The 27,277-nt window shown below is 39.8% G+C and overlaps 1 protein-coding gene across 7 annotated transcripts in view; it reads right to left on the reverse strand.

Moving 5' to 3' along the window:
- Nucleotides 1-4,890: 4,890 nt before the first annotated feature.
- The window catches only part of STN1 (STN1 subunit of CST complex), a 33,781-nt gene continuing 11,394 nt past the window's right edge, over nt 4,891-27,277 (reverse strand). For 5 of the 7 annotated variants that reach the window (XM_036222804.1, XM_036222802.1, XM_036222803.1 and 2 more), the window contains 6 exons: nt 24,355-24,513; nt 23,486-23,609; nt 22,195-22,369; nt 17,605-17,727; nt 15,179-15,251; nt 4,891-7,539 (listed from right to left, as the gene is read on the reverse strand). In XM_036222804.1, coding sequence (XP_036078697.1) covers nt 7,382-7,539; nt 15,179-15,251; nt 17,605-17,727; nt 22,195-22,369; nt 23,486-23,609; nt 24,355-24,513 — 812 coding nt within the window. In that variant the 3' untranslated portion in view covers nt 4,891-7,381. Of the gene's footprint in view, nt 7,540-8,782; nt 8,869-15,178; nt 15,252-17,604; nt 17,728-22,194; nt 22,370-23,485; nt 23,610-24,354; nt 24,514-27,277 lie in introns of all 7 variants that reach the window. The other 2 variants (XR_004951393.1, XM_036222805.1) reach the window with 2 other exon arrangements.

A 27,277-nucleotide genomic window follows, 5' to 3' on the forward strand; every position in this document is an offset into this window, starting at 1 on the left:
CCCAGTACCTTTTTGTTATACAGATGGTAGCCAGTTTATTTATGTTGGTATAAAATTTTAAAACTCTGAAGGTCAAACAAGACATATTTGCAACCATGGCTTATAAATCACATAGACATGTGCTTATGACTCACTTGACTGAAAGATCCCTGAAGACAGGTATGCTTGGTCTTAGCATCCCCCTCTATGCCTGGCATGATGACTTGCACACAGCTGGCGCTCAATAAGTACAATGTTCTCCCATTGAAAGTTATTAAACACTACCCTGTGCCTACTGCTGGATCTGTCACAAACTTCCAGGTGACTCGGGAACAGTTGAGTCTTAGTTATATGTCCAGCCCTGTGGGAACATAACCAGAACTCAGCTGTAGGTTCAGAACCTGCCCACCTCCCATTTTTCCTGGTTACCTGGGTATACAACAAAATAGCAGATCATTTCCTGTTCTTGTGCTCGTCCTGCACAGGGTATCTGCTTGTACAGACGGCCCACCCCCTGACACAGTGCTGACACCAGCATTCCCAAGACAGCTGTCACTCCCAGGAGTGGGGTTTCCATTTCTTGCCCTCTACCAGGTCAAGGCAAGCCTGGACGAGACAGAAACCACAGGATACGTAGCTTGCTGACTCTTCCCCAGGCGCTGGGCGGGGCTGGGCTGGCTGCAGCTTGAATAAGGTCTTTTCAAGCTTCTTCTTGTTAGAAGGCTTATTGCTCAGGTGGTTTGGGGCCTTCTCCTGTGTTAGATTCTATTGTTAGATTCACCTTGAATTTATTATAATTTTAGTATAATATGAATCTTATTCCCAAGACTCAGGTGGGAGAGACTTCTCAGATTTGTTTTTTCTTCATTCTAAGTTACCACAGGCTTGGAAACCTCATCCTCTTGTCTGGTAGGAAAATACTGGTGGTAGTGGGGTGGCGCGGGCTCTCCCCTCTCTGGGAATGTGTGAAAGTCCAGGAGGTTACGTAGTACGTCGAAAATGAAGACATGTCCACTTTTATCCTGAGACCAAGTCTTCTGCTGCCATCCCCAGCATGTCCCTGCAGAGGAGGTTTGTGGTAGCTTCCATTTCAAGCTTGGGAATCTGGGCTGAAGCTGGGAATCGTAGGCCAAGGTTCTAAGCTATTTGAGAGACACCACAAAGCCTCTCCACAGAAGTCCTGCCAAACTGCCACCTGCCTCAGGCACCATAGGGAACACATTCTGATCTGCAATGCCTAGAGCCCGCTAATCTCCTTCCCTTCCCAGGCTCCAGGCTTTCAGAAAGCATAAGCCAGCTTGTCTGCACAAACAACTTCTGCGTTCACCCCCCAAACCAAACCTCCCTGAGGCAAGGCTGACTTCCTGAGCAGAAAGAAGAAATAAAATACAAGGAAAACAAACCTCATATTAACAGCTCAATATGTTATCCTGCCACCTAATGTATAATTGAATAAACTAATAGTTCACAAATCAGTATGTCGCAAAAGTCAGCACTTGTCACAAGTCAACTGCCACACATCACAGCTTATGAGACAGACACTACTGTGGCTTTGCTCTAAAGATGGTAGCTTATTGTAGCTAAAAAATGGAAGGATATTTTGTCTTCATTCCTACTTTATTTCCTCCATTCGCTATCTTCGGAAAAAATAAATAAAAACCCTTCTCCCAGAGGAAGTAATTTCCAGCTAAGATTATCAAAAGAGATGTTGCACAGTGCCCCAAATAACTACCAAACCCAGTCGATGAAGAGAATGCAAGCATCAACTTATAGTTAGGCTACGCTGATTAAAATCGAAGTAGCATAAAGACCATTTCTATTATTAAAAAACTATCTTCTCCAGTCACTTAGCACTTTCTTAAAAACAACCTGTTTTTCACATTAATCTCATTGGAGACAGAGACACTGAATTAGAGCTGAACGGTGTCTGCGTTATGAGCAGTCTGAGTTAACAATACAGTGATTGTTGCCTTCATGTATTGTTATATACATTTGGGTAGGCAAGTGACCAAGCACTTGAAATAGCAGATTGGGAATCTTGAGGTTTGAGTTCTTCAAGATGTTCGTTCCAGAATGCTGTGTATTAACTAGGACCTCAACAGCTGGCCTCTGGGTTGGTTCTGCAGCTGACACCACCGTGCGAACACGTGACCTAGGCCACCCTCAGCCTCTGCGGGCAACGAAGGCTAATGTCCAGGGTAAACCACTCTGTCTAAAGGTTGTCCATATTTAACTAAATCTCAACACCACTCATACCTAAAGACACATAAATGCAAACAAAATCCAGAAATCATTTTTACCTATCCAGATAAACAGTGATTAAAACTCTTGATAATATGAAGTGTGTGTGAGCCTTTGGGTAAAAAACAGACTTATATAAATCAATGATAGGAGGGAGTATTAAATGGACCAATCTTTTCAGTGGGTAATTTGGCAATGTCTATTCGAATTTTTAAATGCTCATGGTTTCACCTGGCAGTTGCACTGCTAGAAATTTACCATGCGGATATACTTGCAGATGTATGCCAAGAAAAGGAAGATGTACAGGATGTTTCCGGCAGAATCGGTTGCAACAGCATCAAACTGGAAACCAAGTAAATATTTCTCAATAGGAGTTTGTTTAAAAACATTAAGGGACAGCCATACAATGGAATTATGCAACCATATAAAGAATGCGGTCAATCCTGCATGCTGAAGTTAAAAAACAAAACAACTCTAAGATATAGTATTAAAGTGCATATAAAATGACATGTATTTTTTCTGTAAGAATAGGTTATTAACACAATTATTTTCCCAATAATATACATATAATCTTTAAAAAATACACAGTACCTGGGAAGTGGTAGACCCTTTTCTCCTTATTTATACTTTTTGATATTAAAAAAATTTTTTTTAAAGAATAAGGCAGTGTGCACATAAAAGCTGAAAGATGTCTGCGAGAGATTGTATTTTCCAAAAATGGCTAGAGCAATACTGCCGGTTCTATGTCCTTCTAGAACCATCAGGAGGTGGTTTATTCCCTTCCTCTGGAACTTGGGTGGAACTCTGATGGCCTCGACAACTGAAAGTGACAGTGTGTGGCTTTTGGGGCTATACACGAAATGGCAGTGCAGCTTCTGTCTGGGTTGTGCTCTCTCAAGATGCGTGCCCTTGGAACCCAACCACCATGCTTTGAGGAACTCCAACCTACCCCACAGCTCAGTGGTTTTGAGTATACTGAGTCGTACAAACATCACCACTACCCAATTCCACATTTCTGTAGCCCAGAAAGAAATCTTATCCAACCAATTCCCCTCCTTCCCCCATGCCCTTGCTACCACTAATCATATTTCTTATCTCTATGGATTTGCCTATTATAAACATTTCATATAAATAGAACCATACAATGTGGCCTCCTGTATCTGGCTTCTTTCACTTAGCATAGTTTTCAAGGTTCGTCTATGCTGTAAAAGTTATCTACTTTATTCCTTTTTTGGCTGAATAATGCTCCATTGTATGGATATACCACTGTTTATCCATCTGTCCATTGATGGACATTTGGGTTGTTTCCACTTTTTCATGATTAGGAATAATATTGTTGTGAACATACACAAGTTTTTGTGTGGACATGTTTTAAAATTTCTTAAAGTTCAAGTACTTTTAAATCACCTACTATTAAATGATATATAATAAATGATACATAATTAAGATATTTCTTACTCATTATAGCCGGTATCCTAAGAGCAGCAAATCTGTTTCCTCATGGAAATTGAGATGTAACACAGAACACTTAGTAGACCTAAAGTAATGAAATGGCACTACTTCAAACCTAGATTTTCTACCAATTTACACAAACCTTTCACCTAATCAGTCTGAATTAATGACACCACTTTATTGTCTCTAAAAATAACTAGGACTATTATGTGGCCTTCAAAATTCCTTTTTGTTCCAAAAGAGAAACTTGTCATTTTAATTTGACATACAGGGAGGGACTTGAGTCTCTTCAGGAATTTGGGGGTTGACATAGAATGCTTGTGAACACAGTACCTTGTACTGTGTTGTGACTTACCTGTTTGAGGTTACCTAATACAAGTTCAATAAAAATAGGACATATTTAAAAAATTATGGATTATATAAAAACTCTCTTATGTGAAAGTCTGGGCTGACATTTAGTCTCCACCAGCAGACTATCATACTAACAAAATCTCTGTTGCAAGGTTGTTCTGCCATAGGTACCACTGCCCTTCAAAATGGCCCTAATTTCCTCCCAGGGCCTGCTGTTATCTTCTCCAGCAAGCCTCATCACCATCTTTGAGTTTGCCCATATGCTTCACATAAATTTACTAAGGAAACAATGCGAAGCTTTGCTGTAGAGGCCACTCATAGAGAAGAAAACACACTAATAAGAAAATGTGGATGTTTTCTCCAATAGAAAATTACAAGTTTGCTTGGTTTCAATCCTAGGCACCGATTCTTGGGTTCCTCGTGACCGAACAGACCTCTTTCCACTTGTCTTTCTTTTAGCCAATGTCCTGGCACATTATCAGAGGACAAAATAATTAGAAAAGTGTCTTATAGTGATGAGAAGAACTGGTAGCTTACCAGATGGAGATAATCATGGATCTTCAAAAAAATTCTTGACCCAACAGTAGCACCATTTGTCTTCTTGTTTACACAAACTCTAGTACTGTACACGCCTCCCAAAACGTGTGCACACTGAGCATTACAGTTCCCTTCCTGGCTCAGTTCCCTTCCTCTTCAGAGGAACCCTTTGGTGGCTCTTGGATACACGAGCAGTGACCCAACTGTAGTGAGCCCCAGAAAAGTTTCGAAGAGCTTCCTTCACTTTCTCAGAGTTCTTATGTTGAGGTAAGAATAAGGTCCACCATATTCTTAGTTCACTCATGATTCAGGTTATGTGAGTGTGGGGTCGGGAGTGAGAAAGAGCTTTATTATTTTTGTGACTCTTGCTAACTGTAAACATGTCAAAGTACAGATTTGTAGTTAAAAAGCTTCTGATAGCTCACCTTTCAGAGGCAACAAGTGTATCACTTTGGTGAGCATTTCTGGTAATGTTTTTAATTGTATAATTATTTTTTAATTATAATTTTTAATTATAATATAATAATTTTTATAATTATAATTTACATGTATAATTATTCGTAGGCATTTTTCAAACATATTTGTGAGCATGGTGTTAACTTATGTTCACCCAGAAGCTGACCTGAATGAGACAAGGATCGGAAAGGAAGCGATTCATTTGGGAGGTGCAGCAAACAGCAATGGGGAGTGGGGAAGGGAGGGTAAGGTAGCCAATTAAGGGTGGCTACCGAGAGCTGCTAGTGTGGGTGGATGGAGCTTATTCCCACAGTTAAACTCTGAGAAATGGTATAGAACCCATGACAGATGATTCAAAGGGGAAGGGAACTGGAGCACTTAAGCCCCACGTCTCACTGGCTGAGGCTGCCCCCAGTGGATGTTAACTCTGAGCACGTGGAGAAAGTCCTGCAGGAGAGAGGACGGTATTACCAGGTGGAGGGAAGACAGGCACACACAGAAAAGTGGTGTTGCTTGACATATGTGCCAGGCACGGTTCTACACGCTGGGGACACAGCAGGAAACGAAACGGAGAGAGTCCTGCTCTCATGGAACAGTTCTGCTGGGGAAACAGGTAATAAATAGGACAAGTAAACACATGGAGTGTGTTACTGACAAGTACTGTGGAGAAACAGAAGTACTGAGGCGTTCTGGGGAGGAAGAAGGGGTTGTTGCAATTAGCAAGAGATCAGAATAGGCCTCACTGACGTGACACTCAAGTAGACTCATAAGAGGGGAGGAGAAGCCCATCATATGGTTATCTGCACAAGGAGCATTCCGGGTGGAGAAAGCAGTAAAATCGCAAAGGCCCTAAAGTTTTAACAGGATGACTCCGGCTGCTGTGCTGAGGATGAATGGAAGAGGGGCCAAGACAGGCAGAACAGTGATGGGGCCACTGCAGTCCTCCACGTGGTGACAATGGAGAAGTAGGAGCCTTAGATTGTAGAAACGTTTTTGAAGGTATGCCCTTTTAATGGCCTGACTCAAGACTCCTTCCCACACTGCCCCAAAGAGCATTCAACATGAAATATCTGCTGACCTCAAGGAAGAACCACTGGGATGTCATTCCAGGTAGGCCCAATTCTACAGGGGCCCTTCTGGACACGGGAAGGACACAAGGCAGCCATGTGGGTAATCGCTGTTAGAAACAGAGCAGAGGTTTGGGTCGAGTCAGCGAAGTCTACAACAGGAAGCAATCTGTCAGTAATAGCCTTCAGCCTGACACATGGAAACAACTTCCCAATGTAAAACTGCTCCATTCCACATAGAGCAGAGCAACTCTCCAGGCCTACAGGCTCTCTGGCTGAGCCACTAAGAGCTTATTATGTCAAGAGCAAATGTAGCAGACGAAGGCAGATATGCTTTTTGTGAAACGACTGTAATTAACTCTGAATCTTTCTCTATACTTTATTTTTGCTGGCTGGATTTGTCATCTTGCTGTTAGAACAAGCCTACCACGTGGCCCAGATTTTTCCTTTACCTTGTCATCCCGAGCAAAAGCTTGATTCTACTGCCTGTCTGGGCACATTCCGAGTCTGTCTGGATGGTGTCAGACGTCCTGCATTCAATGGCAACCTTGAAAATAACATCTACCATTGCCAGACATTGGTTGAAAGCCTCGGGAACTTCAGGGCATTAAGGGATAATGTAATTTAGTCACGTATGTCCTCAAGTGCAGGGAAATGTACTGAAACACCTTTTAATTCAGAAGGAAAATGGCAAACACGGAGCCATACCTTGGATTCATTTACTCCCATCTCTGGGTGGCTCTGTAAACAGCATTCCACCCAGGACTCGTAACCCACCAATGGTGCTTAACCCTTGGAAATCATAGGTCAGCAACACTCATCTAGGGAGAGCTAATTCCCTACACTGGGTTCTTGACCATTAAGACAGGCCCACAGGAATGTTCCTGATAGTCCAAAGTTTTAAAAAGTGTTGAGTCTGTATGATTTGGTGGTACGATCTTCAGTTCCCGCAGTCCATGGGCTTTACCGCGACAGAGCCTCTTCCATACATACCGACTCAGCCACTGTCTCCTCCCCTTCTGCTTCACGAATGGTGCCCAGTCCAGTCGGGAGGTCAACAAGGAGAGTTTTCTTGAATGTTGTGGCTGAGATAAGTCATCTTATTCCAAGAGTACAGTAGGCAGTCTGCAGAATTTATGTCAAACTTCAGTTCTCAAATGACCATATTTCATGATTGATTATGAGATAACTGCCAACCTATAAGCCTCTGCCTGATGTTTCAAACCAGAGCCGGGGAGTGAATATCACTTGGTCTTTCTCCTTAGCCCGGCTCTGCCTGGGCTGTCTGTGGCCTGTCCTCAGAATGCTATGTAGTAACGCTCCATTGTGCTGATGATGTCACTCTGGTCCTCCAGGAGCTCCAGTACCTGCTGCAGCACAGGTTCACTCAGGCCTGGGCTGAGGCTCAGGCGAGCGCAGGCCAAGATGTGCAGGAAGTGGCAGCCCTTTTCCATGTCTGCAAGAAAAAGGCAGTTGGCTAAAGTTGGACACACGTTAGGCTCTCCTCTCTCTCTAAACAGAAGCCCTTCTCCACAATCAAAACCTGCATCGTAAAAAGATGATTCTTATGCACACTGAAGTGGGCAATGCACTGGTCTAGATTATCAGCAAAAACCAACCAAATAAAAAAACCTATTCTTGGACCTGTTATTACACCACATGGATCCACTGCTCAAGGATTCAGGCCTTCAACTTTCAAGGATTCCCAATGAATACTTTTATATCTATAACCTGATGGTTTTTTTAGTGCTTAATTATCTATTTTCTCCAATGCAATTACATGTATAAGTGCATGTATTCGTACTGAACCCCTAGCTTCCCAGGTGGGAGCCCACTTGAGATGGACAGCTGAGTCGGTATACAGCAGCCTCCATATTCTGACTGACTGGGATGGCCATGGTTAAGAAGGGAGTCCTGTCTTTGGCCCATTTTCATTCCTCTCTGCATAAGCTTCCAAGAAGTCTTGACGGTGATGATTGTGTTCTAGTAACCTCTTACCCTCTACCCAAAACTAAGACCATCTGGTAAACAGAAATAAAGGTTCAGGGTTGGCAACCTCTTTCCTAGTTGAAATCAATGATTTAGAGCAGTAGTAGGCACACTGAAGTTGTCAACCATTAGAAGATTGTGAAATTAATTAGTCAGTTGTGACTAACATCTTTTCTTAAGACTAAAATAGAAAATTACAGAATGTACTGCATTATAGGTAGGATGTCTTATTTTGTGAAACTTTATTTCTATAAATGTATAATTTATATCTACCTATACAATGTATCATAACAATATAATTTATTGGGTTATGATATAACCCTGAGTCAGTCAAACTGCATTACTGAAAACAAACCCTCCCTGGTTTTCACTTTAAAGCCCCAGTGCAAGCCAAGCTTGGCTTCTCACACTCCACAAAGTCACTGAATGTTGTTCCCAGATAAATTTTTTAGGCTCCAGGAGGGTGTCTAAAGAGATATCGCGGTGTTGGGCAAAGCATGGTTTGGGAGTTGGTGCACCTTTCAAATTACATTATTTTCGAGCTTCAGTTTCCTTACCTATGGAGAGGGCGGTGAGGTCCTTTCCAGCTTGAAGGGTCAAAGACTGTCACAGGCAGCCTGTCCTGGCTAACGAGACTTGCTAAATTCTGACCTCTAGTGGTTCTGTCAACTCATTATTCCTCCCAATTGGGCTTTCTGTTGAAAACTTACCACTGTCACCTGTCTCCACATTTCCAGTTTCTCTCTTCAATACTCATTCAGTAAAGATTTCCTGAACACCCACTATGTGTGTAGCACTGAGTAAGAAGAACAGAGAGAATGCAGATGGAGCGTTGACTCTGGAGTCCAACAGACCCGAATTCAAGTCCCGGCTCTATGACTGGGGCAAAGTGGTTCACATCTCTGTTTTCTTATCTGTAAAGTGGGAACTTCACTAGTGGTCATGTGAGTGAAAAGAGACCCTGTGGTAGGTGCTTCTTACAGGGAGAATTACTATGATTCTACAGTCATAGCCATAACCTAAGACGATACACATAACTTAGTTCCTGCTCTAAAGCTTTACCTTGTCCTGAAAAGAAAGGCTGATGATGGAGGGTGGCGAAGGACTCCAACCAAACTGGGCCTGCACACAGCAGAGGTAGCACCAGTGAATTCAGCACCATTCGGCTTTTAATTATTTTTTGTTAAGGCCAAGATGCTCAGGTTCAGGAAATATGTGGGGCCCGAAGCAGTGATGTTGACAAAGGCCTTAAACTATTTCTTCAGAAAGGCCATTCTGCTGTCAAAGTCATCTATAAGGCTGTTCACAAAGTGACCTTACACTTACACGAGGAGGACTGGTGTTAGTTCTTTAAATATTAGGTAGAATTCACCAGTGAAGCCATTGGTCTAGGACTTCCTCTGTGGGAGATTTTTAATTACCAATTCCATCTCCCTTACTAGTTATGGGTCTATTCAGATTTTCCATTTCTTCTTGATTTAGTGTTGGTAGGTTTTGTGTTTCTAGAAATTTGTCCATTTCATCCGGTTATCCAATTTATTGGCATATGGTTGTTCACAACTCTCTTCCAGCCCTTTTTATTTCTGTGGAATCAATACTAATGTCTTCATTTTTATTTGATTTTAGTAATTTGTGTCTTCTTTCTTTCTTAGTCCATTTGGCCAAAGGTTTGTCATTTTGTTGATCTTTTCAAAGAAACAACTTTTGATTTCCTTGATTTTCTCTATTTTCTATTCTCTGTTTCATTTATCTTTGCTCTAATCTTTATCACTTCCTTCTTTCTGATAGCTTTGGATTTACTTCATCCTTTTTCTAGTTCCTTAAATTGTCAGGTTAGTTTGATTTGAGATCTTTCATTTTTTAAGTATTTATAGCTTTAAAGTTCCCCTAAACACCACTTTTGCTATGTCCCATGTTTTAGTATACTGTATTTTTGTTTTCAAGCATCTCTTAAGAATTTTCTAATTTTCCTTGCAATTTCTTCTTTGATCTATTGGTTGTTTAAGAATGTATTGCTTAATTTCCACAAATCTGTGATTTTCCAGTTTTACTTCTGTTAATGACTTCTAACTTCATTCCACTCTTGTCAGAGAAGATACTTTGTATGATTATCTACCTATTCAAATGTACTGAGACTTAGTGGCCTAACATATGGTCTATCCTGGAAAATGTCCCATGTATATTTGAGAAGAATATGCATTCTGTTGTTGGTAGTGTTTTGTACATGTCTGTTAGATCTAGTAGATTTACTGTGTTAATTTCTCTATTTCCTTCCTTACCTGCTGGTCTGACTGTTCTAGCCAAAGTTTCCAACTATTTTTGTAGAACTGTCTTTCTCCCTCCAATTCTGTCAGTTTTTGCTTCACATATTTTGGTCTGTCATTAGGTACATGCTGTATCTTCTTAGTGTATTGAACTTTTGTTAATGTACAATGTTTTCTTGTAACCTCTTGTAACCTTTCTGACTTAGTCTATTTTGTCTGCTAATAGTATAGATACCCCTGCTCTCTTTTGGTTACTATTTGCATGAGGTATCTTTTCCCATTTTACTTTCAATCTGTTTGTATCTTTGGATCTAAACCATCTCTTGTAGACACATAGAGTTGGATCATGTGTTTTTTTAACCTGATTTCTGTGTTTTGATTGCAGAATTTAATCTGTTTATATTTAATGTAATTACTGATAAGGGGAATCTTCTGTTATTTTGCTATTTGTTTTCTATGACTTATAATTTGAACTTATTCCAGCTTACCATCAATAACATACAGAAACTCTACTCCTTTGCAGCTCTGTTCCAAGCCCTTTCAGTTAATGATGTCATGAACTACATTTTTATACATTGTGTGCAAAGAACATATACTAGTTATTCTTTTAAATGCACTAATTTCTTAAATTATGTAGAAAACAAAATGTGGAGCTACAAACCAAAGTTACAATAATACAAACTGTTAGACTAATACCTGTTATTTTAAAAAATGTATTAACCTCTAAAATTATATAGAAAACGAAAAGTGGAGTTACAAGACATTGTTACAATACTAGCTTTTATAACTGCCCAAGTATTTACCTTTACTGAGATCTTTATTTCTTCATATGGCTTTGAGTTGCTATCTAGTGTCTTTTCATTTCATCCTGCTGGACTCTCTTAAGTGTTTCTTACAGGGCAGATCTAGTTAAAACAAACTCCCTCAGCTTTTGTTTATTGTGGTATGTCTTGATTTCTCCCTCACTTGGAAGGACAATTTTGCTGGATATAGGATCTTGGTTTATAGTTTGTTTTCTGAGGCACTTAGACCATAGCAGCCCACTGCCTCTGGCCTCCAAAGTTTCTGATGAGAAATCTACTGCTAATCTTATTGATGGTCCCTTTTGTATGTGACAAATCATTTCTCTCTTGCTACTTTCAAGATTCTCTTTTTGTCTCTGTCTTTCAAAAGTTTGATTATAATGCGTCTTGGTGTGGTCTCTTTGGGTTCATCTTGGGGTTCAATGAACTTCTTGAATATTTATATTCAAATTTTATATTCGGATATTGTTTCTTCAAATAGTCCCTCTGCCCCTTTCTCTCTTCATCTTCTGGGACTCCCATAAGGCATTTGTTGGCCTACTTGATGGTGTCCCATTGGTCCCTTAGACTCTGCTCACTTTTTCTCAACTGTAAGTTTGCTGATTCTTTCTTCTGCCTGTTCAAATCTACCTTTGAATCACTTCTACATTCTTCATGTCAGTTATTGTACTTTTTAGCTCCAGAATTTTTATTTTTGGTTTCTTTTTAAGTTTCCTATCTCTTTGATATTTCCATGTTGTTCATCCACCATCTTCTTGGTGTTCTCCCCATCTTCATTTATTTGAGCATTTTAAGACGGTTGTTTTAAAGTCTCTGTTATATCTACCATTTGATCTTTTTCAGGGACAATTTCTATTTATATATATTTTTCTCCTTTGAATGGGCCATACTTTCCAGTTTCTTTGTATGTCTTGTGATTTTTAGTTGAAAATTGGACATTTGGATCTAATAATGAGAATCTAAGATCAGATTCTCTCCACTCCCCAGGAATGTTTTCTGTTATTGCTTTTTGTTATTGTTGTTGTTGTTTTTATTGTTGTAGGCTGTCTCTGTGACAGAGATCGGCCTGAGGTATAAACTGAAGGTCTTTTTTGTTTTTTTCCTGAGCCTGCACCTTCCTCTGGGCATGTGTCATCACTTTCTAATTTTCTCACTATATGCAGTTGCTTTTGAATGCACTAGTCTTTCTTTTTTGGCTCCCAAAAGTGGGGGAGATAAAAGGAGTAAAAAAAAAAAAAAAAAGGCACCGGTACTTTAAAATCCTCTTAAGACTTCAGCTGTTGGGGGGCTTGCAACAATGGGACGAGATGCAACAACAATGGCCACCCACCTCTTTGTCTGCACCTCTGTAATCAGAAGTAGCAATCAATTATCAGAGCACAGACTCCTGAAATTTGGAGGACAAGGCTCATTTTACCCCCTCTAGCTCCCATAAGCTGCTCCAGGAATAAGTGCACAGCTGTCTACCACACGGGTATGGTGGTGGATGGGTAGTTGTTCTAAGAGCTGAAAACTGACTGAAATTAATCCCAATTTACTGTCTAAGCTTTCCCCTGGAAGTTTCAAACCTTCAATAGACTTTAGAGTCCCAAAACTATTACACCAGACAGATTCCTGGTGCTTCCTACTCAGCCGTCTTCCTAATAGTTTTATAAAACACCAATTTATTTAATCCTCACAGCAACCTCTCATTTAGGAAATATTATTACCCCCATTTTGCATATAAAGAAACTGAGGCGCAGACTTATCCAAGGTCACACAGCTAAAAAGTGGCAGAGCCGGGGTTCAAACCCAGGCAAGGTGGCCCTGGAGCCCAGCTCTTTACAACAATGCCATGCCGCCCGTCTTAGATAAGCCTGCTACCAGTGCTTTAGGGACCCGAAACAGGCCTCATGTTTATAGTCCTTCTATAACCATAGTTTTAAACTTTGCTGAAACACTCATAAGTGACTAAAAATTTTAAGTTCTCCCACTAGTCATCCTGACAAGGAAAAACTCAGTGCTATATTTTGTATGAAAGGTAAGAAACAAAATAAAAGTCCAGTAGGAATGATTAGATAAATGATTGAATATCTATTTAAACATATAATGGAATATTGTACAACTATTAAAAAGACTGAGATACTTTTATACGTACTGTTGCTATGAACCCTGGAATGAACTCTGGAAGCCCACATGAGATTTACAATATAAGGCGTGGAACACTGAGTATTGTATGCTAACCATTACTTGTGCTTTTTAAAAAAGATAAACTATACAAATATGTTTGTTAAGTACATACAACGTCTCTAGAAGGATGTAGGAAACCAGTTAACGACCACTGCCTTTGCAAAGGGGACATGAAACTTGGGACTCAGGGCTGGGAGAGAGTCTGACTTTTCTGAGTATGTGTTTGTATTGTTTGACTTTAATCATGTGCATACATTATGATCCAGAATAATTTTTTTAATGTCGTAGGTATTTCCTATGGAAAAGAGTGGTTACAGTAGATTCCCAGATAAGTCCCTATTAGCTGTTTTTATTGGTATTTTCAGTTATTCGAGCTCTAGCATTGGGCTTCTGGGAGTTTACTAGTTCCAGAGAATTGGTCTATGGTTTTTAGAGGCTCCCACTTACAGAATAAGTGACAGAGACTGTCCACCTTGACACACACTCACCAAAGCAGGAGCTGGCCTGTGGATTAGATGTAAAACCCGCCCCTTTACAGATCCTCAGGTCACCAAGGCTATTTGGTTCTCCTAAGAAATGAAGTGTGAATTCTCTTCATTTGCTTCATCAGGCCCTGGGATTATTCCAATCCATTCTGTTCCTAATGTAGATAAAATAAGAATCTGGCCAGGTGGCACGGGCCTAGAATGAGTGCAGGAATGCTGTATGGGGAGCAGCCTCTCATTCCTTCATTTTAAGAACGTCCACATTTCACTGCTCTTAAAAGCTCTTTAAATAGTGGACAGAGAGGTTTTTCTCCCAACTAAAGGATATGTGTTTTCATTGTTCTGAATGAAGTGAACAAGGCCAGAAACCTTGCATTAAAATAATGGGTTGCTTTCAGTTTATTTTAAGACCTGGGATCTGACCTCATCGGTTCTTAAAGTCTAAAGAGAGCTGCATACCATAAAAACCAGGGCTGGAGACCTGATCGAGCTCTGCTTGGTGACTCAGCCTGGAATAGGTCCAGGCCCCAGGGATGTAGAGCTGAAAAAACTAGCGGTGGACTTTTCTGGAGAGGAAGAAAGCAGGATGAGGAGATCTGCAGTCATAAACAAGCCTTTCCAATTTTCTTCTAGTGCCAATATGTTATTAGCATATGTTTGCAAAAGGCAGACATTGAAAAGTCACCTTTAAGATTGATCGATCTATACAAGATTTAAAGGTAGGACTAATGCTTCTTTTTGTAACTAGTATGAAAATGATAATATCTGTTGTCAGACTATCTACAGTTTGAGTTTTTAACCACTAGGGGATGACCTAACTCCACTAAAACCAACTATTTTCTAAACCAAATTATCGGGTTTCCAATATGACTGAATTACATTGTCCATAAACCATAATGTCTAGAACCATTCCTCCCAACACTGAAGGGCCTGATGTCATGAGGAAAATTTCAGGTTTGGATTCAAAGACAGAGGCAAGAGTAGAACAAGAAATAACACAAATTAGAGAGAATATGAGAACCAGAAAGACATCAATAATTCCTAGCCCAGTGGCTTACCTCACTGCATCAGAAACACCCAAGGAGCTCAGCCACCATACCTCTACCCCACCCCCTCCTGAAGCAGAATTAGGGGTGGACCTGAGTACCATATATTCAAAAAAGCTCCAAAGTTGAATCTTATGTGTAGCCAAGGGCAGAACAACTGTGTGAGGCTAACGCCCACTTTAAAGAGGAGGAACCCAAGGCTCTGATCAGGTTCTTGGTCAGCTATACTTCCGAAATCACTACTGGGGAAATCCCAGTCCCCTGACTCACTAACCTGTGTTCTCGGAGAGGGAACACTCCCCCCAGTGCACCAGGACACATGTGCATCATACCACTTACGATTTGGTTTCTGGCAGTCCTCTCGAATGATATGGTGGATCTTTCTGTGCAGTTCCTTGTCTTCTCTGGTTACCTGACAGGAAAAGCAGTTTAGAGAGAGTGTTCTTCAGTAACACAGAGGTTGTGCCATCCAGACTCCCCCAGGTTAGTATTCAGGATAGTTTCTAAAGATTTCACAACTATCATCACCCCTACATTGACAACGCGGTTTTAATACCTGGCCTACTGTCAAACTAGTTCTGCCCCTCAGCAGCTCACTGCTCTGTAGCTGACCTCAGAGGCACACTCCCTTGGGAGATGGTTTACTAAGGCTACGACTTACGGAAAAACTGGAATACTTTTAAGGAGCAACTTTCTTCTTAAATATTTATAACACATTCATAAAATTTCTCTTATTTGTTATATTTTTGAGGGAGGGACAAGTGATCAAAGTCTCTGATCTCAACCCCAGGATTCTTTCCACTGGGCTCTGACACCTGCCTTCTCCCGTCCATGAGGAAAAACAAAAGAAATAAGACTGTAAGGAAAAGCTAGCAAGAATAAACCTAGTCTATCCACTGAAACCCTTTCTGTCTTAGAAGGCAAACCTAACCCAGGTTCTTTCTCAACTGGTTCAGATAAGAGGGAAAAAGCAACCCAATGGGTCTCTCTTCATGTTCAATAGTAAATCTAATAACAAAACAAAACAAAAATAGAAAGGGAAAAAGAGGAAGGAAAAGCGGAAGGCAGAAAAAAAAAGCACACGAACAAACATATCAGGAGTGCTTGTTTGATGAAACTTAGAGAATGACCAGATTTAAGAATGGGGATACTGATAATGCCCACCTTCTCTTAAGGTTATTGTGAAGATTAAATGAGGTAGTGTGGTGAGAGCTGCTGCAAGCTGGAGCACTGTAAAAACAGAAGTGTCTACATTGCTGTGCTAACAATTTCCCTGGGGCCAAGCCCTCAAGAAAACAGAAACCCACAAGGCCAGGCACTGAGGTGAGAGGGGAGGAGTGAAGTCTGAGGAAAAGAGCGCTATTAGCACTTGATTACCCCATTCCAGCTCATACTGATTCACAGGAGGAAGTGCCCCAGCCCAGCTATGCCTCAGCCCTGGACTGCTGCCCAACTTCCGGCTGCTCCTCAGAAAGAGCTGCTTTCTCAGACCCAGGCGGCTAAGCCAGGAGCCTCCTAGGGGAAATGTGACTGGAGTAGGCGGGTGGAAATGGTGGGGATGGGGGGATGAAGGGGTGGTGTTAAGGTGAGGTGCCCATCAGGAGGGGGTGGACTGCACTCACCTTTATACAGATTAGAATAACCTTTTCAAGAGTCACTCAAATAGCATATAAAACATCTTTTTAATTTTTAAAAATGCTTTAAAATAGGGAATCATTGGAATAAATAGGCATCAAGAAAATATCCTATATTAAGGAAAGCTTCCTCTCAGGAATTGTGCCTTTACAGAGTGAGACTTCTGGGGTTCCTCAGGATTCTGATCTTTCTCCAGGAAAATCACTTGTGGCTAACGCCACGTCATGAGGAGGCCCAATTCCAGCCTGGCTCCTCCAAGATTAAAGGTAGGCAGTGAGAGGCAAACTTTTAACTCTGGAAGTATGAGACAAACAAGCACTTGTACCCTTGGTGAGAGTGTCACCTGGTACAGATTTGGGCTGCCAAGCAGATTGTGTGGAACAAAAGCTTAGAGGTACATGCCCTTTGCTCCAGCAATTCCTCTTTTAAGGAGTCAATCTTACAGAAATATTTATATAAGTTCACAAAAATAGTTGTGCAAAAATAGCCATAGCAACACTATTCGTGAGAGCAAAAGCTGGAAGCACCATAAACGTCCATCAGAGGGAAGGGACTGAAATATTTATGGCAAGTTCTCATAATATGGAATACCATGCAGATGTCCAAAATGAGGTAAATTTATAAGCACTAACATGGAAAGACGCTATTTTGGTGTCAAAAAAGTTGCTGAGCATTATTTAGAGAAGTGTCTCAAGTGTCCTAGCGGACACTTGGCAATGTCTGGAAACAGCCGGGGAGCTGCTACTGGCATGTAGTGGGTGAAGACCAGGTGTGCTGCTACACATCTTACAATGCCAAGGACAGCCCTCCACAACAAGGACTCACCTGGCCCAGAGTACTGAGGTTGAGAAATCCTTATTTAGGGAATAATCACATTTTTTTTTTTTTTTTTGCAAAACCAAAAACGTCAAGCAGCATATATTTATCATAAAGGCACAGATAAATATCTAGAAGGATATACTGTTGAAAGTGGTACCTTGGGGAAAGATAAGGGCCAACGACTTTCATTCCTTACTTTACGTACCTTCTTAATGACCAATTTTTCAAAATAGTAAATAGGTGTTCTTAAATAGCAAATATATTGGTAATTGAAGCTAAGAAGGAAAAAAATTAAGTTGCAAGTCTCTTACATAGAATAGATTATCAAAACCATCATCTTTCTGGTAAACGAGTCCTTCTTCCTGCAGCAGCTTTATAGCATTCTTAAATATCCTATGAATTGCCTTGGCAGTTGTGTCATTTTTAAAAGCCTCCTGTGGAAAGAAGAAAAAAAAAAAAAAGGATGAGAAGAAAAGAAATAAGTCCCATGTTACAGCACCTGACATCAACTCCCTAGACCAACTGGTTTATGAATTCACCCAACAGGCTTTTTATGTGCTGAGTCAAAAAGATCCAGGTACACACCAGCCTAGCAGGATTAGATTTAAGAAGGATTGAGAAGTTTGTGCTAATAGGATCATGCTTGATAACCTTGGTTATGACTTTTTGTTTGATTTGTTTAACTCAATGATACAAAATAGAAAACTCAAAAGGGAAATTTTTATTTTTTTATACAGAACTAAAATATTGTATACATATTAGCTCATTTTTTTTTCCAATGAAAATTGTGGCTATATAAAATCTCTTCCTAAGGACTTCAAGGAATGTTACATATATTGAAATAAGTCAGAGATTCCACCATGTAGAAAATATTAGTCTTCATATTTTAAATGGATAACAATGGCAGCAAAAAGCTGTGCATAGACTTGTCAAAGGGAGGTCCTGGGGTGAAGGTAGACATGGGTCCTAGAGTGAAGAAAGATCATCATATGAAGGAACTTCAGCTGCTGTCAGTTTGCTGTCTTCTCAAGTTTAATATTCCTTCCTTCCCTAAGAGACAAGTTTGCCTAGAGAGGTTACTGGGGCCTTCCAAGTTCTTATTCCCAAGGAAGCTACGTTTTCAGCTATGTCCCACCACAGTTAACTAGACTGTGCTTCTTGATTTGGGGACTTTGTATTTCATCTCAGCAACCTCCTCTCTGGCACAGTGGATGATCAATAAAACATCTGTGAAATCAATGGAAATAAATATGCCATTATAGAGGCTCTATTCTTATTATTCCATTAGGGTGTGTTTCATTCCTAAAGCAAAATGATGAACAACAATTGTCCTTCAAGGTGAGAATCCCTTTTTAATGTGACCAAAATTTGTCAAGATATTAAAAAGATCAGAGCACCAAAGAAACATGGCAACACTTCCAAAAAAACTATTTGAAGGCAAAGTCCTACCTCCAATTAAAGGTACTTATGAAGGAGGTCTGAGGCAGCACCCAGAGATGCTGAGAAAAAGTGTGCTTGAGATTTACTGATGACTCTTCCTCCAAGTGATTCACAAGAGGAAAGAAACTCCCAAATGGCCCCAAGGGTTGACAATTCCATCCCTAAAGAAATCGTCTCTTTCTAGGAGAGGCCTCCCAAACAACAAGCACTGTTTTAATCTAATAGATCCTGGCAATGTTTTACAAACATGCTTTCCTGGGCTGAAGAGGAGTGTCTAATACTCTTAATTAAATTAATACTCCTAAGTTTTTCCTTAAAAGAACAAGTTGAAGAACCTGGCAATTAGAACATTAGGGCCTAAAGGCTGACCAACAGTCCAGGGTGTGACAGTACCCACTCTCTAAAGGGAGAATAAGGCCATGAAGTATGACACTTGTGGGCAGAAATGCTATCTGGGTGTGTTTAGAATAAAGACGCCACCTAGCAATCCTGAGCAATGCATTTTTTTATTTGGGGAGTGGGGAGGAGGTGGGGACCTTCAGGCAAAGCTGCTTTTAATTTCATACATGAATGCTCTCAGGGAAAAGACAACCCAACATAGGCTGCCCCACACAACTTTATAACTACCTAATACGTATAATTTTAAGATTTGTCTTCTTTAGTCAATTTAATATAAGGATCCTAAGGGTCGAGTTTGTTACATCTTACCAAGACAGAACTAAGTCAGAAACTAACTAGAGATGTTGTCACAAGACTATTCCTGTCATTAAAAATGACTCTTGGTTCTCCCCAGACCATGTATAAAACCTGGTTCTTCCTCCCAGATTTTAGTTAAGGTCTAGCAGCAGGGAGTGTTGGGCTCGTGAGATTAAAAGCAGTTTCAGCTGTGAACGAGGAGGACTCAAGAGAAAAGGCTCTCTGTAAATATAAACAATATGTGACGCTTCCTTTCCAAAAACATTTGCCTCAGCTGACCTTGGGACAAATCTCCCTTCTAGTTACAAAGACACAGTCTCAAGGGTAAAGCCTCCAATCATCTCTTTTCTAAAGAGCAATGACAGACTCCTCTGATTCAGGAAACTAAAACTGTTCAGAGGAAAAAACTGACTGGCTGAACATGCTGAGCCTTAGCAGGCCTCTCCTCGTGGCAGGTCAGGAACTGGGTGGATCTCTGAAATATATATAGCCTTCATTCCCAAACAAACTCAACATTTATCCAGCTGTCAAAGAAACAATGGTTTTGCAAGGCCTGCTTATCAGGTTTCTGGATTTGCTAAGAGAGTCACTATGAAAAAAAAAAAAAGAAAGAAAGAAGAAAACCTTCAAACCTACTCTTTCCCTGCCTCTCGACTATAATAGTGATTTTTTGAGAAGCTTTCATCTGTATGACAACACAAAGTGTAAAAGGATCTAGGGTTTCAACATCATTGTAAAGCATCCTTAGCCTCTCAGTCTCTATTAAACACGATTCATTTGAATGACATTGACCTGCCCAAGCAGAGCCATGTTGAGAGAACAATTCATAATTGATGGAAAAAGTTTCCGAAGACAAAACAAATATAGTGCCATATTCATTTCCTTTTAAACATACAGCACTGAGCAGGCATAAGTTTCTGCTCTAAGCATTTCCAAAAAGATAACCTGCCAAAGGCTCTCCACGGATCGTTTTGAATAGAGGAGCCTTTTAGTCCTCAGAGACCTCTTCTTTATTTAATTACAGCCACTGCATAAGAGCTGGTCCACAGGAAGAATGTGGTCTTCACTAAGCTTCAAAGTTTCCTTCCAAACATGCCAACAGAGTGGTCAGAAGTCCTAGGAGGCCAACTTGGCATTGAGCCTCCTCTAAATGATTAAATGGGAAGAAGGTCAATTTTGCTGTCAGCGGACAGCTGGAGAGCTGCAACTGTTTAGAAGCAACGGTGGCAAAGGACAAAGCGACCAGTCATGACCCTCTCTGCCTTGGTGTTTCCTGAAACGATATCCCTCATCTCTGTATATGAAATCATGGGTCACTGGACACAAAGCCTGGTGACAGGAAGAGATAATTAGGTTCATGAATGAAACTGAGAAGCGGTGGTCATGCTCAGAAAGTTGAATAGGGACTTGGTATCTGTTCCACTAGAATCATGAAGAATAACTTATGTTACCTAACAAGAGAATTCAGAGCAGACCTGTTGGTAAATGGCAAAAGATTAAAAAATATCTAAAATCCAGGAATGGAGAGGCTGTTTATATAAATTATGGTACATGTAACAGAAGATTATTGTATAGTGACAAATCTCTACGTACAGCTAGGAAAAAATCTGTAAGACATACTGTTCAATGAAAATCTAGGTATAGACTAGTATTTAGCATGCTACCATTTGTGTAAAAAAAGGGATACAGCTATTTCTAGTTTATGTATGCACAGACTATCTCCAGAAGAATATTCATGACACTAGTAACTAGGACGGGAAGGAAAATTACTTTTAACTAGATATTTTCAAGGACTATTTGAATTATTAGAAAACATTCATTCTTCAACCAAAGAATAATTGTCAAAAGCCTTCTAGAGAACAGAACAAGATAGACGAGACCTCTTAAATTCATGTGGAGGAACAGGCAGGCAAACATAAATACAAGTGATAATCATCAGATATGAAGACAGGGTGCTAGAAAACATAGTGAGGAAGCCGGTGGTGTCAGAGTAAATAGTCAAGGAGGGCGAGAAGGTGACATTTAAGCAGAGATTAGTCCCTGGTGGAATAAATGAAATAAACACGAATCATGTTATAATAACAAAAAAAAAAAAAATCCAATAATTATAACGAAAGGGAAAGCCTAACACCAAAGTCTCCAATAATTCTCAATTTCAAGCAAATGTGTAAATACCAAAAAAACCACAGTTTACCTGTAATACTAGGGGTGAAAAAAAAATGGGAGGAATAAAATGACCTAAGTGTTTCTTGAAATTTTTATTTATAAACCAGACTGAATACAACTTGGTGTTTATTCAAACTAAAACATGATAGGTTAACCTTATTCTGAAAAAGAGACAAGACAACTAGTCATTAAAAATCTTGGTTCAAGTTCGAGAATCACTTTGCTGATCAATAAACAACCTTCTCATCTGTTCTCCCCTCATTTGGTTCCTGCTGAGATTAAATACCCCATTTCAGTGAGTACTAAGAAGGAAGTACAATGAACCTTACACTAGTATTATTTTTTCTACCCAAAGATTAAGCTTAATGAAATGAAGTAAGGAGGTGAAAAGGGCAGGTGTATTCTCATTTCAAATTCTTAGTGGTCGGTGACCTTTCCAGAATAGAAACATGTGATAGAACCGTAACCTCTATTCCGTGGGTCCGCCCTGTGAGTCTTACTGCGAGTCTTACCGCCAGTCACGTTCACTCACACCCTCCAGCTGGCTGCAGATTTGGGACAGGGCACTTAAAATTCTCACGTGGGCATGCTGCACTTACTTTCTCGGAGCAGGCACTGTGATTCACGGGCTGATTGGCAAGGGAGAGCAGAGACTCCACCATTTCCAACTCCTGCTGGTAAAAGGTTTGCACTCTGTTCTTTACGAGGAATTCTTTGGCTTTTTCACTTAGCAGGCATGTGAGACTGGAAAGGTCCAGGGCACTCGGATTGCTGCTGAGGAAGGTTTAAAAAAAAAGCCCTGCAGGAAACTATCACCTCTGTTGCTTTTTGGTGTGCGTAAACAGACCCTTAGCTAGGAAGCACAACACCATACGGACACTTGTTTTTGACATAAAGGGCAATTCATACTATGAACACTGCGCAGTTGTTTAAAAGGAGAAGGCAGAACTACAGGAACTATGATATTCATGATAGATTATGAAAAAAGTCAACTTACAGAATACAAGGTATGGTCTCATTTTTGTAAAAGAGGAAATGACAACCCACAAAATATATGGTGGACATTCATGCTCATGCATGTGCGGAAGAAAAACATCTAAAAGGATACACCTCAATCTATGGGCAGCAGTGGTTACCTCTAGGGCAAGGCTCTGAGATGGAAGCCAGGACAATGGAGAACTTTCGCTTTTTACTTTATACAGGCCTATAGTTTGGGATGCTTTTAAATATAATTTTTAAAAATATATAACATATATGAGCAATTAAAGGACACAGTGAAAAGTTGCCTTTCTACCCTCCTCCCAGCTCCCATCCCCTTGACCACCTCTATTATTGTCTTTTCCCAGAGTTCTTTGATGCATATACTAGCAAATACGGATGTGCGCTTACTCCTCCTGTTTTCTTTCCCCGTACGCAAAAAAGTAAAAGCATCCCTGGTGGAAAATGACTGATATCGTGTTCTGTAGTTTTTATGATGATTTGTCATCGGGAAGTATTTTGATTATGATGCACTTTGGTGCACTTTTCTTCAGGTTTCTTGCCTTGGGGCTCATTGAGCTTCTTGGATCTGTGAGTTTAGTTTTTACCAAATCTGGAAAAATTTCAGTCATCATTTCTTTAAATATTTTTTCTCTGCTCCTTCCATTCTTCAGGGGCTCCGGTTACACATATATTTTCCTCACAACAACCTTACAACATCTGTACTCTTATCATCTTCACTGTACAGATGAGGACACTGAGGCATGCAGAGGGTGAGCAGACCTGCCCAGAGCCTCACAGTAAGTTGAGTTTTAGAATTTAAAGCTAGGGCCACTCTAGCATCTGGGGTCCCCCTGCTTGGCATTACTACTGCTGTGGTCACATCTGCAGCAGGGATAGGCCATAACCTACCTTAGTGCCTCTTCTTTCTCTAGGGCTGGGCTCTGGAAAGGTTGGTCATAAACCTTCCTATAGATATTGGGCAGTTCAAGCATCCTTGCAATTTGAATGTTACACACTGGATCATCCACTTTATCTAAGAAACCACAGGGAAAAATATGTCACAGAAATTACACTGAGATCAGTTCTTTCTCATATCCAAATTGCTGCTAGGATGACAGTAAATGAACATTCAGAGGGTCTCTCCTTCCTTGTGGATGCCTAGGGATCATAGTCTAGACACAATAAACAGTTCTCAGTCATCCTGCAAGAGGGAATGCAATGCCCTAAGCATCACGGGCTTGGCCAGAAATAGACTAGGACTAGGGAGGACGCATGAGCTTATTTGCTCATCTGTTACAACGGTGGGCAACAGGAGCTGTCCTTGATATTCCCAAGCAAAAAATAGAGCAGTGCAAAGGACATCACTCCAATGATGCAGGAATGCCACATACCTGATTAGCTGTTTTCTTTCAAAGTTAATGAACTCAACGGTATTCAAGAGTCTCCATCATTGGAAGAACATGAACACTTTGCCCTAAATGGATTCATACTTAGAAGTTCAAAGTACTTTAGAAATTCTATGTAGTCCAAATAAATTTTCCAGCTATACATAATAAATCACTTGTTTTCTTTCCTAATTTATTTATAGTTACCTCTCTTCAAAATATATTTAAGAAATGCTGCTTTTCTAAAGAAAGCATGTTATGAAATATAATTTCCTCCATAAAATAGTTAATTTTTTCATTTAAACTTATTAGAAGTTTGACTTTTAGCTAAATAAGTTTACTGGACACGCATCCAGAGTAACAACTAATTTGACAGAATTATCTTGTGCTTACAATAAGCAGAGGCACGGATTTCTCGCTCTTCTCTGTACGTGTGGATACAACCTCTGATCCGGATAATGTCTCCAATTTCTATCTTTGTTCTCTGCTCAATGGTCTCTTGCAGCTTCTTAAGCTGTGCGGTTAAGCTCACCTCTCTTGCACTTGGAGCAGCTATAGTTGTTAGGGCCAGATGGAAAGAGAGAAACACATAACACAATCACTCTACATCTGTGAGACAGCTTTGGCATAACACCAACACAAGACATTTATCTATTCTTCTTCTGATTAGTTTGCTCTGCTCTAGGAAATCTGTGTAACTTTTTGAAATTCTCTGCTGAATAAAAGGCATTAAGCTGTAATTATTGAAAAGCAGGGTGAAGGGAACAGGGTCTGGAAAAAGACTTGACAACCCAAGTGGGCAAGTTCCGATGTGGCTCCATCTTCGTCCCTACCCCTGCACTGCCAGTGCAATCAAAGGGCTCTACTTGGTCCTGAGCTGAATTCTGTGAATTCAGCTGAGTTTGGTGGCAATAGCTTCCAACGACCCCTTTAAAGTGTCCTTGTAAGGAGACAAGGATCTGGCATGAAGGGAAAGGGGCCCAAGAATCTCTATTTGTGGTTCTTTTCAAGGGGGGAGGCAAAACGACCTTAGGCTGATTTCCCATCTTGGTGCTTAACACCCTAATGTCACCTCTCATCTTTGTTGGGTAAGTGTAGGCTATCTCACATACACACACTTATACCACTTAAATCTACAAACTTAAACAAGAGAGTCCACCTTACACATATGAGCTAGGTTAAATTAACTATTACATCACGACTTAGCACAATGCCATCCATAGGAAAAATTCCATAAATGTCAGCTATTTGTGAAAAATAATAATTAAGCCCTCTAGACAAAATTATTTTGTTTTCTTTGGGGTAATTCATTACCCCATAATAATTCCATAACATTTAATTTTGCTTTTAAATTGCCACAGAGGCCTATGTGTTTTTATATAAAATGATTTGTCCTCTATATTCTTTATGTATAAGCCCTTCATCTCTTTTGAGCACTTTAACTCCTAAAAGACATTTAGGGAAGCTCTGTCACATTATGCTTATTATATCCACTCTTCCTCTTTCACTGCATTCTTTCTCTTTCATTTCATTACAAAGAAGTTTGAAAAAAAGCTTTTAGTCTATTCCTCTTGTCATTGATAATAGCTTTTAGTGCTTTAACAGGGACCTAGGGGAGCTTAACATATATACCTCCACATTTATTGAGATAAATATACAACTCTATCTTCTTTCGTTATTATATATAAGCTGCAAGGTTACATCTTTTTAAATATTGCGATCTACTTGGATCAACAACATTTGTTAAATGCTGATTTATTTCCAACTTTTGCATTATTTTTATTTGTCATATACTAGGATTCCTACAATAGAATGAATCTCTCCTTCATTCTATTAATCAAATATATTGCTTTTTAATCTAATATAATTTAGGTAACCATGGCTTTGTAATGGGCAAAGGCATTATTTTTCTTTTAACATACTACTATACTAAAGTAAACAGCAACCTCGAAGGCAAAGAGGACTTTGTGTATCCAGTAACCAGCAGCTAGGAATCTAGACACGATCAGCATTAATGTCACTCAGCTTATTGGGTTTCTTCAGAAAATACTCAAGTATTACTTTTTAAAAGGTTATTCCATCTGTGTTTCTATCTCAAAGTCCTCTTGTACTTAGGCTGAACTTTAGGTGTTTTATAAATTTATAAATTTCACTGCCATTATTCAGACATTACAGGTAATAATAAATGCTTCATATAGCACCGCTGAAATGACCATAATGATGGTTGGTCTGAGAAAAAGAGGCCTAGTTTTCATTTAAAGGGTGAGCCAAACTGCCAAAAAGCAGGTGGTGGGGGGTTCAAACTGGGTAATTTAATGAATATAATGAGATGGCTGGAGCCTGACAGAATTTTATTTTAAGTAGCCTATTCCACAGTGAAAGATAAACCCTCTTTAAAAGGAGAGAATGAGCTAGTCAGGAACAATTTAAAAACATCACTTCATATATTCATATATAACATGATGAGAATCATTTTCAGCCTTTTTCCTTACACTCTTACCCTCTCTTTTTATTCTCAAAGCAATTTTCAATTAATCTACCCACTGTGATTGTTCATCTATTCATGTACTTACAGATATTTCAAAAATCTCATTCTCAGTACTGATATTCATTTTATCTAAACAATTCTAAGTTATATAATATTCCCAATATGTCATTTCTTTACAAAAGAATTGATTTTGAAAATGTCTAAAAGTTAAATGTTAGACAATGTCTAAAACAGGGGTCAGCAAATTATGGCCCATGGGCCAATTCCATTGACAACCTGTTTTTGTAACTAAAGTTTTACTGGAACAGAACCACACCTGTTTGTTTATGCACTGTCTATGGTTGCTTCTGTGTTACAATGGCAGTACTGAATGGAGATGCAGACCTTGTGGCCCACAAAGCATGAGACATTCACTGTTCGGCCCTAGTACAGAAAAATTTGCTGACCCCTGCCATGGAACAAGTATGCATATTCAAACAACACCTTCTGAATGAAGACTGTGACAGTCCAACAACCATAAATCTGCAAATGATTTTAATACCCTAGATATATCAAACATCGAAGCATCTTATAGGTTTATTTCTTGCCTTTGAGATATCTGCATAAAACATGTTGTCTCTTTTAATTTTTTTTTAATCTACAAAACTTCCTAAGCAACTTCCTACAGTGCCATTGATTTAAGATTTTCTCAAATTAGAAATTGGGAATACAAAAGTTATGTTAAACTGATGACCGAATTCTAAATGTAAACTTATCAGAAAATTAAGCAAAGGACCATTCCATTGGTCAGTAGAGTCAAAGTAGGAGGTTGAGATTCTGACAGGTAAT

This window comes from Rousettus aegyptiacus, unplaced genomic scaffold (assembly GCF_014176215.1).
Source record: "Rousettus aegyptiacus isolate mRouAeg1 unplaced genomic scaffold, mRouAeg1.p scaffold_m13_p_6, whole genome shotgun sequence".
NCBI classification, from domain to species: Eukaryota; Metazoa; Chordata; class Mammalia; order Chiroptera; family Pteropodidae; genus Rousettus; species Rousettus aegyptiacus.